General features: G+C 37.3%; 1 protein-coding gene across 3 annotated transcripts in view; it reads right to left on the bottom strand.

Annotated features, from left to right (window-relative positions):
* The window catches only part of EYS (eyes shut homolog), a 953,299-nt gene that overhangs the window by 611,545 nt on the left and 328,555 nt on the right, over nt 1–13,199 (bottom strand). For all 3 annotated transcript variants that reach the window (XM_066994734.1, XM_066994735.1, XM_066994736.1), the window contains 2 exons: nt 10,370–10,483; nt 8,365–8,487 (listed from right to left, as the gene is read on the bottom strand). In XM_066994734.1, the coding sequence (XP_066850835.1) occupies nt 8,365–8,487; nt 10,370–10,483 (237 nt within the window). The remainder of the gene's footprint in view (nt 1–8,364; nt 8,488–10,369; nt 10,484–13,199) is intronic.

Genomic DNA, 13,199 nt, shown 5'->3' with positions numbered 1-13,199 from the left:
GTGGCACCAATAGCCCACCTCAAGAGAGCTGATCCCTGTAGCATCCTTGTCATCATCTGAAATATATACGCCCTGTCCTTGGGCAGCATACATGTTCTGGAGGTGCCTAGAAAAACTGTCTGTCAGGTGCTGCTCTATTGTTACCAGAGCAAGTAACCTATGCATTTATGTTTCTTGTCTGAATGCAAAATTGCCAAGGAAGAAGACTTCTGATAAAAGTTATAAAAACAGCTTTAAAAACATCACTGCATTTAACACTTTTCCCCTTCTACCCCAGGCACTCCTTAGATCTGGGTAAGCAGCAGTCTCTGGCCACCCACCATTCAAGTGAAGTGAGTCTGGCTATTGGGTAACGTCCCCATCGTCACCACTGCATCCCTGTAGCCCAGTACATATGGAATTGCCATTGCTAGCATCAGGCCACAGGTTTTGCATCAAACTAACAACAGAGGCCTCAGGGTTGAGGCCTCTAATGGCTAAGTAGATCTTCCCTCATTTGTTTTAGTTTTCCTTAGTTTTGTACAATTGCATGTTGTTATAATTAATAAGTCGTAGACAGGAATAACAAGAATTCTGTAGAACTCTATAGAATGAACTAATTATGACCCTAAGGCTGCATCTTGAAGGAGTACAGGAGAGAGAGCACAGGCCTTGGAAGTTGTGTATGTAGGATGATACTGGAGACTCCAAGGCTATTAATAGGTCCCCTATAGCCAATTACTGATAGTGATATTGGGCAAACACAGTTCTAGGGGTAACAAAAGGGACAAAGGACAAATGCTTAACATATGTAAAGTGCCTCAAATATAGCAAAATCAGAAGTTATAGGAAGCTGCAGACCTGAGTAAGAGGAAGGTGTAAAAAAAAAAAAAAAAAAAGAAAAAAAATCACAACAAAGACTGAAGAGTGAAGAAAAAAGTCAACTGTGTCACTGAAGATGGCATAACATATGGTTACTACTTAGTGTGGTCTCTCTAAAACTGATAGTGTCAGACCAGTTCTAGTATGGTGCTACCAAAGAATGGGGTGCCCAAAGGTGAATTGTTGTTAAATACACAGACAGATATCATACTATCATTTAGTATCAAAACCTGTGGTACAATGTTAGCTGGTATTGTTAAGATGGTGTTGAATAACAGACTTCATCCAAGATCAGTGTTTTGTGGGCTTGTTGTAGTTTTCGGAAAAGGATCTGTCTGCTACAAAACAAAACAAAATAAAACAAACCAAAACCTAGAAGAAACTGTTCTTTTGTAAGACAGCCCTTCCATTTTCCAAACTCAATAACAGAATATTTGGGAGGAATGGAAAATGTGCATTGCACAAACTGTCAGGAGACAGATTTTGTCATACCAGAATTCACTCACTAATTATTCTTGTCATAACATAAAATTTGGTCCTAACAGGTTAACTGAGCCAGTTATAATAAAAACCTTGATGCAGTAGGAGATTCTGTCTTGATATCCATGTTATTTTTACACGTGCAGTCAGATGCAGGTAAAAATAAAAACGGTGTTCACTGTACTGGCATGTTTATGTTCATTCTGTGGTGTCACAGATGACTTGGATGAAGGCATAAAGCACCTCCTCGGCAAGTTCACTGATGCTACAGAACTGGGAGGAGTGGCTGATACCCCAGAGGGCTGTGCTGCCATTCAGAGAGACCTGGACAGGCTGGAGCATTGGGTGGTGAGGGACCTCATGGAGTTCAGCAAAGGTGAGTAGAGGGTCCTGCACCTGGGAAAGAATAAACCCATACACCAGTACAGGGTGGGGTCTGACCTGCTAGAAAGCAGCTCTGTAGAGAAGGACCTGGGGGTCCTGGTGGACAGCAAGTTGACCATGAGCCAGCAATGTGTCCAAGAAGGCCAGTGGTATCCTGCAGTGCATTAGGAAGAGCATTGCCTCTGGTGATCTTCCCATTCTACTCCACCTGGAGTCCTGAGTCCAGTTTTGGGCTCCACCATGCAAGGGAGACATGGAGCTCCTGGAGTGAGTTAAGTGCTACTAAAATGATTAAGGCAGTGGAGCATCACTCACATGAGGAAAAGCTGAGGGAGCTGGGCCTGTTCAGCCTGGAGAAGAGAAGGCTCAGAGGGGATCTGATCAATGTATATAAGCTTCTGAAGGGAGGGTGTCAAGAGGATGGGGGTCAGACTTTTCTCGGTAGTGCACAGCAGTAGGACAAGAGGCAATGGGCACAAAGTGAAACATGGGAAGTTCTGCCTCAACAAGAGGAAAAACATCTTTACTGCGTGGGTGCCTGAGCACTGGCACAGGTTGCTCAGAGAGGTTGTGGAGTTTCCTTCCCTGGAGATATTCAAAAGCTGTCTGTACACAATCCTGGGTAATAAGCTCTAGGGGGCCCTGCCTGAGCAGGGGGGTTGGACCAGATGATCTCCAGAGGTCCCTTCCAACCTCAACCATTCTGTTATTCTGTGATTCTGTGACCTTAACTGTTTATAATATAAATACATTTAGAGACGGAGAAAGAGAGAGAGAGAGAGGGAGAGAGAGAGAGAGAGAAGAGAAATGGTTTATAGAAAAAGTAGGGACTTAATGAAAATCTGGATAATTTCCTACAGTAACTCAGGAAGACAAAGAATTTTAATAATCTTTTTCAGTCTTGCGCTTGTGCTTTAATCACAATACGAGCTTTTCTAGACATGATGGCTTTCCATTTTTGAATTGATAAGGGCCTCCCAGCAACCTACAATCTTTTTATTTTTTTAATCTATTGAAAAATAAACCTCTTCATTTTAAATTATGTTCCAATTTATCTAAATTAATTAAATACACAGCCATTCCCCAAAAGATATTAATTTCTGTTCTAAATAGTTTATATTATACATGACAATTGGCATCACCATTGAAAAAAATCAAGGGGATATAAATAAATAAAATAAAGGGAATAAACTGAAATACAAAAATAATCTCATAACACCTCAAGTAGAGCAATGATAAAGTAAATCCTACATAAACTAATTAAATTTTTGATTGAAGAATTAACTTATCTTTTTTTCAGATGGTTCTGACTGTTATTATTCACCCTCTAATTTAAACAACTCATGCTTAGTATTTGCAGATGAGAAACTATTGGAAAAATGTGCCATATGATTTCTCATAAAAATAGACTTTGCTTATTTTTTAGATGACTGGAAAAAAACATTGCTACTGAACTATAATTGATTTGTTTTTCTTTCATGCAATTCAATAGTTTCTTTAATGTATTAGGCTATCAAAATTTTTATGTAATGTAATTTGCAGCATGATGAAACTTAAACAGACTTTTGTGCACTCGACTAATCTTTTTTTCCACTCAGTGTTCTAAGCTGAATTCCTTTGAGAGGAAGCAGGTATGCTTATACATTAGACATGACGATAAACATTCTCTAATAACCAAAGAAATACATATTGAATACTGCTCCACATATGCACAAATATTGTTTGTTTTCCAGAATGTCAGGTTTGCGCACACAACTGTAGGAAGCCTGCCCTAGGTGACCCGCCTTCTGGAGTGTTTCTCAAAGCCAGCAGCCCAGCAGCACAGTCCCATCCTAGCAGCCTGCTCTGAGATAGAGCTCTGATGGCCAGGAGCCAGGGAAATCATCTTGTCCCTGTTCGGTCTTCTGTCTCCAGGTTTTAGTTTGGTTTGAAAAACATCAGTGCTCAGTCTAGAAATCAGATATAGGTACTTTGTTTTTATTAGGAGTCATTAGGAGACATCAGAGAAAAGGATACCTGGCTTTTGGTCTGCTTCTGTAAGGGCTAGGGATGTGGAACGATAATCTGATGCATGAGATGCATGTGAGGCTATCCGTGACTCTAAAGATGGGTGAGCACCAAAAGATTTCTTATGCCAGTTCATTCCTTTGAATCATTGAGGGCAGGACTGGAGATTAGCATGGAATGAATGATGGAGGGACTCAATGATTTTAAACTGTACAGTGCTACTGACATTAACTGAAAACATCTAGATCATCCTGCCTGAAAAAACTGCCTGAAATAGGACAGCTTTTGCAGACTCATTGAAAACAAGCCTTAGAAAACCTCAGAAATTGAATACACAGGAAAAGACTTTTTAAAGCACAAAAGAGGTGTCTCTTTTTGCCTTGCATTGGAGTGAGTTGAGTTAGAAGACACCACACTGCCTTTTATAATCTTGATTTATAAATGTTCAGTGTTGCAGCAATCACTTGTTCAGCCACAGTAGCCACCACAGGATTCTTCATACTCATAGTATGAGACATACCAGAGGGAAATATATAGATTTGATCTTCAGAAGGCTTGGAAATGTATTTATTCTGCTTTGCAAAGCTTAGAGACTTATTTAAATCAACATTCAGCTGATGGTAGATTTAGACTGTTGGTTAGTACTGTTTCAAGGTAATGACAAACATGAACAAGAGAGATGCAAAACCTCAAATAAGGATCACGTTACCCATAGAGCATTCATATGGACCATGATATAAGTGAGGAAGTCAGAGTCTCATGAATATAAATTAGAATAAACTTCAGTGCTAAGTGCTAATGGGACCTGGCAGAACCATGACAATTACTTTTAACTATGCTATGACTGGTGGATATATGTGATGAATAAAATAAATCACATTTGTGAATCATAAATATTAGTACTAATCCACAGCCAGCTAATTTGTATCACCTATTTCTATGATTACCTCTGAGAGCAAGCATGGTGTTCTCGTCAGCAGCTTGGAGCTTATATAAGCCTTTTGCTTTCCTGAATTTCTCTTCCCAATATTAAAATAAATAAATAAAAAAAAAATCCATCCCCATTCCAAATTATTCCTACGTCCAGAAAGCATACATGACAAAACCTAACAAAATTAGGACCACAGCAGGTCCCCTTCATTTCTAGCTAGTTGTGCTTTGATTTTAGTAAGTTAACAGTAATGCATGCCATTCACCTGAACAGGCTTGCTCTATTTCTGAGCCTTTCTACTCATCTGGTTAAATTAATTGGTTGATAAGACAGCGAAATGACTCAAGAGAAGTGAAAAACACTTTGGAATCATTTTATTTCTCCCCAGTGGAGAGAGGCATAGGTTTGATCTATAAAATTTCCCTGAGGGGGAAAAAAATAAAAAAATAAAAGGATGTGGTTTCATTTTTGAGGAAACTGTGCTGAAGTCTACATGGAGCCCAGCACTGCTGTTTCAGTTATAAACCAGCGGGGACCTGCTGGGGCCCTGGAGGAGAAAGGCGTGAGGCTGAAGGCACCACCATCAGGCCCATCTTAGCCATATGGCCAATGAAAGCAAAATCCCTTGGAGATGTGTCCTTCCACACACTACTACTGCTCCTGTAGGTCCCATCCACGCCTTTACAGCAAGCAGGCCCAGCCTGGGAAGGGCCATCGATGCTGGGCACGAGGAGGCAGGCCAGCTGTGAGGCAGCAGGGCTGTCCTCTTGGGGCCTCAGCTTCCCCCCACACCAGCTGCAGCAGCAACCCTCAGGGCTGATTTTAGACGAGACTCCCATTTAATTGACCCTGTGCACTTCTCCTACACAGAGAACCTTCATGGTGCTTTTGAGAGAATGGGATGAATGTTACCCAGATAGGCAGAGGTTTGCCAGATTTACAGCACAGGGTTCTGCATCTGGATAGAATATGCTAACAGACATGGATTAACAGACATGGACTGTCTTTACCTGTCTCAACCCCTAGAGGTGCTTGAAAACCCTCTACTTGATAAAACCCAACAAAACATTGTGAGGGAAGGAAATGGCACTGCCACCATCTGTCCATTTGTCCAATGGTTCTTTAGTATGGGATAATTGCAGTAATCCTGTGTATGCTGACTCCCACAAGAGGGCATTTGAAAGCAAGGTTTGATTTAATAGAGAAGGAAAAGCTTTTCCTTGTCTTCCTCAGAAAGGACACTGGAAGGATGAACATAACAAAGAAGATGGGTAGATAATAGCAGGATTTCTTGTATAACAATTTTGACTCTCCTGCTAATGATGCTTTTCTGTAACTGTTATATAATATGGATTTCTACATTGCTTAAATATTAACTAGATGAACAATAAATTCCTGTATGTACAGTGCTTCCTTTTGCTTCTAAACTTGAGTATACCACTGCCATTATGGCAATATCTACCAGGGACATTTACATCAGTCCTAGAACTTGGAAGTACATGGGACATAAAGGGTACCATAAGTAAACAGTGGCAATTCAGAAAGCTGCAAGATACTGAAATCTGTAAATCTTGCATTAAATCAGCATATTGGTGGACAATATGCTGATTTACTACTGTTTGTTTTTCGTAGAAGATATAAGCTCAAATATTCAGTATTTGGCATCGAAGACCATTTCTAGGGAGGATGAAGCAGTTGTCAGAAGGCATGGAGAGGTCTGTTTTAATGACATCCACAACAGTTGATTGTGCATTTATTGCACAAATAGCATAAAGCTCAGATGAAAATACTCAGTGTAATCAGGAGGGCCCTTATACCCACTTCCAGTTCCAATCAGTGCACTGGCTGATTTGTTTTCTCGTGGGAGCTGTCCTGTCTCACAAAAAGAAAAAAAAAATCCAGTATAATAAGCAGAAAACAGATCTTTTCATAATGTACTATTGATAGCCCTCAAAGTATCCATTAAAATCTGCCTATCATCCACTGGTAACTGTTTTTATCATTGACAGAGCATGTTTCCTTTTTGTCTTGTAATGAACAGATTAGCAAACTGCTTGCATCAGTATGAATCTAGGATTAAGTGTGCCTCCTAGGGAGATCATACCTTGTTCCAGGTTTTCATGACACGCAAAATTCTCCTTGTAATTCTGGTTCTGTAATATGAACTCCCTGATATCCCAAAGTACTGTAGCTGTATTTTCAAAAGAATAGCTTTTCCTGCAGTCCCTAGTTAAAACTGACTGTTTGGAAACTACTATAAAAAAATTACATGTTTTCTGTTTTGATCCTTGCAATATAGCAGTGAGAGTTTACTGTTGTTGTTTTTTGTTTTGTTTATTTTTTTTTCAGGTTGTTCTTTTAAAAGTATCATATTAAAAATGCTCCCATTTACATGAACAAATACTTTGTGGTCACCTCCTTTATTTTTATGATTGACATAACATAGGCATACACTATACAAACTCATAAGAACAAAGCCAATTATCAAAGAAAAAAAGGAAAATATGATCTGGTAGGAAATAGAGCACATTTCAGTTTTGTAATGCAGAATAATATTAAAATATGTTGGCATGAATCAAGCAAAATTGTAAACATCTGTGGGAACTGCAACTATTATCACTTTCACAGATTCTACATTTCTGTGTATCATCTTACATTCCTTATGTCCCATCTGCCTATTGTTAACCATTGATAAAATACATGACTTTCTCCTAAACTGGATGTCATTGGTGTTACTATCAACCTCAAATGCTTTATTTACTTATAACTTAAATTTGTCTCCTCATCCATCACCACTTGACTCATTCCTTTAACCTTCCATCTCTCCATAATTGTTTTTTTTTTTCTTTTCTGTCACCACAGATTTTGAACACCCTGTACACACACATTTTGCTTTTTATAGAACACCCACTGGCTTCGTAGGATTGCTGAAAGTGCCCAGAAAATGATGATTTTTTTGCTGCCACAGCTCATCTTGTTACCACTCATTCCATACTAATGCCATTCCATTTGCTTCCCTGAAATCAGCAGCTGAAAGTCAGTGTGTTCCAGTCCCTGATATCACAGCCTATTAGTTGTTAAGATAGCATATTTTCTGAGACAGTTTTATTGATTTCCCCATGATCCTGTTAGCTGCTTCTGGCAGCAAGTAGGTTCATGAAGACTGCTCCTGATGCAAGAGCTATTTTCTTAAGCCTGTTGTACACACAAATAATTGTGCAATTTCCAACCTAATTATCATAAGGATCTGATGGCATCTTTCTTGAAGAGAACAAAGTGTACTCTTGCTAAAATTATTTTTTTTTTTTTCCATCTGAACCACAAAAAAATTATGGCTGTGATATGATCTTCTGAAGACAAATACCACCAGCTATAGCTATTGTTGCTTGCCTAGGAAAAGATGAAATAATGTTTTTCATGGGCTATGTATTTTCTGAACACTTTTTATCTAGACAAAATATAGTTCTGCTTTCCATCAATTAGTCTAAAAGCATACACACTGTTTTCAGTTTTTATCATTTTAGTAAGGAAGCTAAAGCAGATTATCGATAGCATGGAAGACTAAGTCGAATTTATTTTTATTAATGCTAAAATACTGAACAAAATGCAATCACAAAGAGTTTATTTTTTTTTTTTAATTTCAGAAAAGTAAATAAACATTTAACTATTTAATGCCTTATCCAGAGTACAATATATCTTACCAGTGAATCCTGGAGGACAAACACAACTGTAGTCTGCAATCAGGTCCAAACAAGTTGAATTGTTTTTACAGAAGCCATAAGTGCACTCATCAATGTTCGTTTCACACTTAAGACCTTCAAATCCTTGGAAAAAACAAACAAACAAACAAACAAAAACAAGTGCTATGCATTATTCAGCTACATGTGTGCCTTCTCTGGGTATTTTTTTTTTTTTCTAAAGAATAGATTAGTTTCAATTTACTCTTGCAATACAATTATCTTGAACTCTTTTTGAAAGATCTTCCTAAAATCTTTTCCTGTGCTAACAATAATAAAAAAATAATTTGACCATCAAACGTACTTTAAAAAGAGCTAATAATTGAAAGAAAAAATTTTAGGATTCAGTATTTTCATCAATCTAGTTGAACTTTATGTTCAGCAGAAACTAAAGAATTGGTATATCTTCTGCCATTTTGAGAACGTTACAGATGTGCTGGGATTTGGGCATCTGATTATAGTTTTAATAATCAACTCTCAAATAGTCACTTCTCCACTTATTCTCTATTTGTTTCTCATGTAATAGTGACTTTTAGCAAACTAAGAAGTCCAAACATTTTTTTTTTTTTTATACTTGAAATTGCAGGAGAATCTCCCCTCCAATATCTGACATTTTATGCGCTTGTAAATGTATTCTAATTCCTGGTCATGCTACGAAATGACTGTCATTAGTGCTGTCACAGGCCATGGCTGCAGAAAGACCATGACTAATGCTAAACCATCAGCACCCTCAGTGCAAGCCATATTCTCATAATTTCTCAAACTGACCATGGAACCAATTTCCACTGATCCCTAAGTCATAAAACTTTAGAATTACCCTGAGTTCATCAATAATGTATATAGTAACAGCTCTCATTTGCAATCGGAGTTTAATCAGACCCATGTCTCACAGGTAACAAGTAAGCCACAAAATTATCAATGTGGATGCCAAGAATTATTTTTCTGTAAGCTGATCAGGCAGAGTAAACAGCAGAATGATCTTTTCCAAGCTCAGTTTTCAACTGCTTTCCAATATCTGTTTTGGCTTCTAATTTAAACTAACTAATGATGGAGGCTGTACTTAAATGAACAATTTGTAGCAATTTCATATTTTGTGATGAGTTTCTAAAGTTATCATCAGCACTAGAATGCTTGTATTAGTATATAAATAACTGAAATATTGTAAACTATGAAATCAATTCACCATCAGTCCAAACATACAAAACAGCACTGTTTGAGGTTAAACTCAACAAGTATAAGAAATTTTAAAATGCAGAAACAAAGTATCAGTTTATAAAACACAAGCTTGACTCTTTTTTAACTAAAATTACAATTATAAAAATACAAATATTCAGAAGAAACACATTTTTTAAAAGTATTGCAGAAAGATAATGTAATATTAAATGTTTTAAAGCTTTTTATTTTTTCCTTGAACTACTTTTTTTCTTGAAACCACTCATTTGTTCATACACTTTTCATACACTGGGCAATATGCATTTTTACAGAAACTGACCAAAGTTTTGAAAAACACATTCTTTTTGTCTGTGAAAATTTTAATACATTTTCATACTGAAGAATTGCTACAAAATCATGATTTTGGCCATTATAGTTTGCTTCTTATGTTCAGTCACAAAACTGCAAATTAGTACATCAGGATAAAATATTTGTAAGCTTATTCATACAATTTTCTGTGAATTTCACGTGCTACACATTTATGTTTTTCTTCACTTATTCAGGTTTTGCTAAAATCATGAGGTTTTGCGTGATAAATGTAACACATATCTGCCTCCATTCATTTTGAGTGTGCTTGTTTTATTGGGCGCCTTGATGGACAAAAATGCAAATGAGACTTCATTAAAGAAAAACTTACTTTCAGAGACAGAAAATTAAAAAAAATGTTTTTTAGATTGTCAAGAATATATTTTGCAAACTGAAGGCAATTTTAAAAATTGTCAGAGAGAATAAAAATAAATTATTTTGAACAACTTACCTTCAGGGCAAAAACAATCATATCTGTTGACATCATTCTGACAGACAGCACCATTCAAGCAAGGAGGCGAATCACATTCATTCATTTCTATTTCACAGTACTGGCCTGAAAAACCTGCAAAGGAAACAAGGCAATCTTTGATTTTCTTCATCTTTATGTGTGGTATAAACATGAAACTTTCATTCCAAATGTTTTTCTGTAATTAAAACCAAGAATTGTTAGAATCTATATTTCATTGAAAGAGGAACCTGAAAGGGAGAACTTCTGTGTTTTATCGACAAAGAATTAAATTTCTCTCACTTCATATCCAATATTGCAAATACAAGTCTTTATTCCTGATATAAAACAATAAATAAAATAGGAAGTACTTCCAGAAAGTAGGAAGACATTAATAGCATTATGCAAACAATATGCATATTTTCATGTGTTTTGCTTGTATTAGAGTCACTTTGATGTTTTTATGATACCTTTTGTGAGTTTTGACATGTTAATGTAAGAGACAGTAGATCAATTATTTTATTGTCTAGTTCTTTCAGCTGTGGAGAGGAGAAGTAAAATATACAGAGTACGAATACTTTGAAGCATACCAAACAGCTGTCGTATGAGTCAGATCTTCAGTACGTGTGAATTGTATAACTTAATTACAATAGGTGAGGATGCTGTCTGCATATCTTGCGAAAATAAGGAAAGAAGGCATCACAGAAACAAAAGAAAAAGGCAACTTAGCCTCCTTGTTCCTTCAATACACTGTACTAGGGGTAGGTAGACAGGCATTGGCAGTGGGGCGGCCTCTGTGAGGAGAGGCCAGGGCTGCCCGGTGCCGGTGCCAGCCCCAGCTGGTTCCAGCCAGCTCCAATGGCCCCACCGCAGGGCACGGCTGGGCCCATCAGTCAAGATGGCGGTGCCTCTGGGAAAGTTTATTTTAAAAAAGGGAAGAAAATGCCAGACAGGCATTTCTTGAGGAAGGGGACTAAAATGAGTGAAGAACAGCCTTGTGAGCACTAAGAGATTGGAGGGTGGAGACGTTCCGGGTGCTGGAGCAGAGATTCTCCTGCTGCCTGTGGAGAGCAGGTAGATGTGTCTGGAAGGAACCCATGTGTCTGGAAGGAAGCCCATGAAACACCCACACTGGAGCAGGTTTATCTTGAAGGACTGCAGCCCACTGAAGGACTCCACTGGAGCACAGAAAACCGTGAGGAAGAAGGAATGAACTGACCACAACCTCACTCCCCATCCTGCTGCACTGATCAGGGCTGGGTGAGAAGGTAGAGGAGTTGGGAATGAAGGAGTGAAGCTGAGCCTGGGAAAAGTGTGTGGAAGGTGTTTTATTTTGTCTTTGTTTCTCACTATGCCGTCATATTTTAATTGGCAATAAATTAAACTGATTTTCCCCAAGTTGAGACTGATTTGCCTGTCATGGTAGGTGATAAATGATCTCCCTGTCTTCATCTGAACCCATGAGCTTTTTCTGCACATTTTCTCCTCCAGTCCTGCCAAGGAGAGAGGGCGGCTGGGTGGGCGTCTGGCAGCCAGCCAATGTCAACCTACCAAATATATATAGCTTTGTGCCATATTAATTCCAAATATTGCTACTAATCTTTGCACAATTGTCAGCACATTCCATTGAAGTGCACCATTCAAGCAAGTTGCCACTCTTCTTCTAATCATTATTTTTAAGGCATTACATAAACAATGGATGGAAAGTAGATACTATTCTGTGCACACCTCTAAAGTTGAATATATTCGTATTGAGTTCTTCAGCTAATTTTTAATGTATAACTGATAACGACCTACTTACTACAAGCAAGGCATGTCCTAATTTAACTAAAGTAACAAAAGAAATCATGTGTTCATTGTTACTAGAAAAAAATAATTCCATATATAAAATGAAAGTGTTTGTGCTGATTTTTTTTTTATCTTTCTGTTGTTGTTTTTTTGTTGTTTTGTTTTGTTTTTATGTACCTTACAGTAATTATTTGAATGGAGAAAAAGCATTCTATTTTATATTAAGTTCTCAGGACATGACTTGTGACAAATGTATAGTGAAGACATGGCACACCATTAAACATGTATATTTATCTAAAGCAAAAAAAATCTCAATTTGTATATTTTCTCTAAAAGAGATCTTTAAAACTAGCAGATAAAAATTAATAAATTAAAACTATAGCATATATTGGGAAAACCAATTGGTTTTACATCTTTCTTCTCTATTTTTGTGTCAATTTTAAAGTTCCCTAAAACGTCATCTCATTTGGAAAACAAATTCAAAAGCCTTCAGAACCATGATAACATGTCAATCTATGATGCATTTGTGAATACCAGAGAAAATAATTTGTATAAAGTTGATGGTTGTGTCAGCAAAATAGCAACAAATACAGGTAAATAGTGGAGTGCCCCAGTGCAATCAGTGTATCTGTCAATTCTTTTCCCTGTTCCTTGCAGAATTTATTTATGAATTCTAATATATGGTTGGAGTCTCACATAAGTTATAGAGCACAACCTGCATCGAATACAGAAGTCAAATATCAGACATGCTTTCAAATAATCTAATTTTAATCTTGTCTTAAACTGAACTTTCGCAGAAGACTCCCTACACAGTCATCACTATTCGGATTATTCTGGATATCAGATATATTCTGGTATATATCTTGATATCGGATATATTCTGGTATCATATATTTCCCATGATTCTAACTATCAAATAAAATGTAGATGACTTGTAATAGTTAATATGTTGATGGTAGACATTCCAAAGTGTGGTTTACTGTGAGGTAAACTGTAATTCCTGTGCATTGCTATGGTCAAAACATGGAAGTGCACACTCTGCCTT

The sequence above is a fragment of the Anser cygnoides genome, chromosome 3, assembly GCF_040182565.1.
Source record: "Anser cygnoides isolate HZ-2024a breed goose chromosome 3, Taihu_goose_T2T_genome, whole genome shotgun sequence".
Taxonomy (NCBI): domain Eukaryota; kingdom Metazoa; phylum Chordata; class Aves; order Anseriformes; family Anatidae; genus Anser; species Anser cygnoides.
The sequence above is the reverse complement of the archived record's forward strand: the minus strand, read 5'-3'. Positions and strand labels throughout refer to the sequence as shown.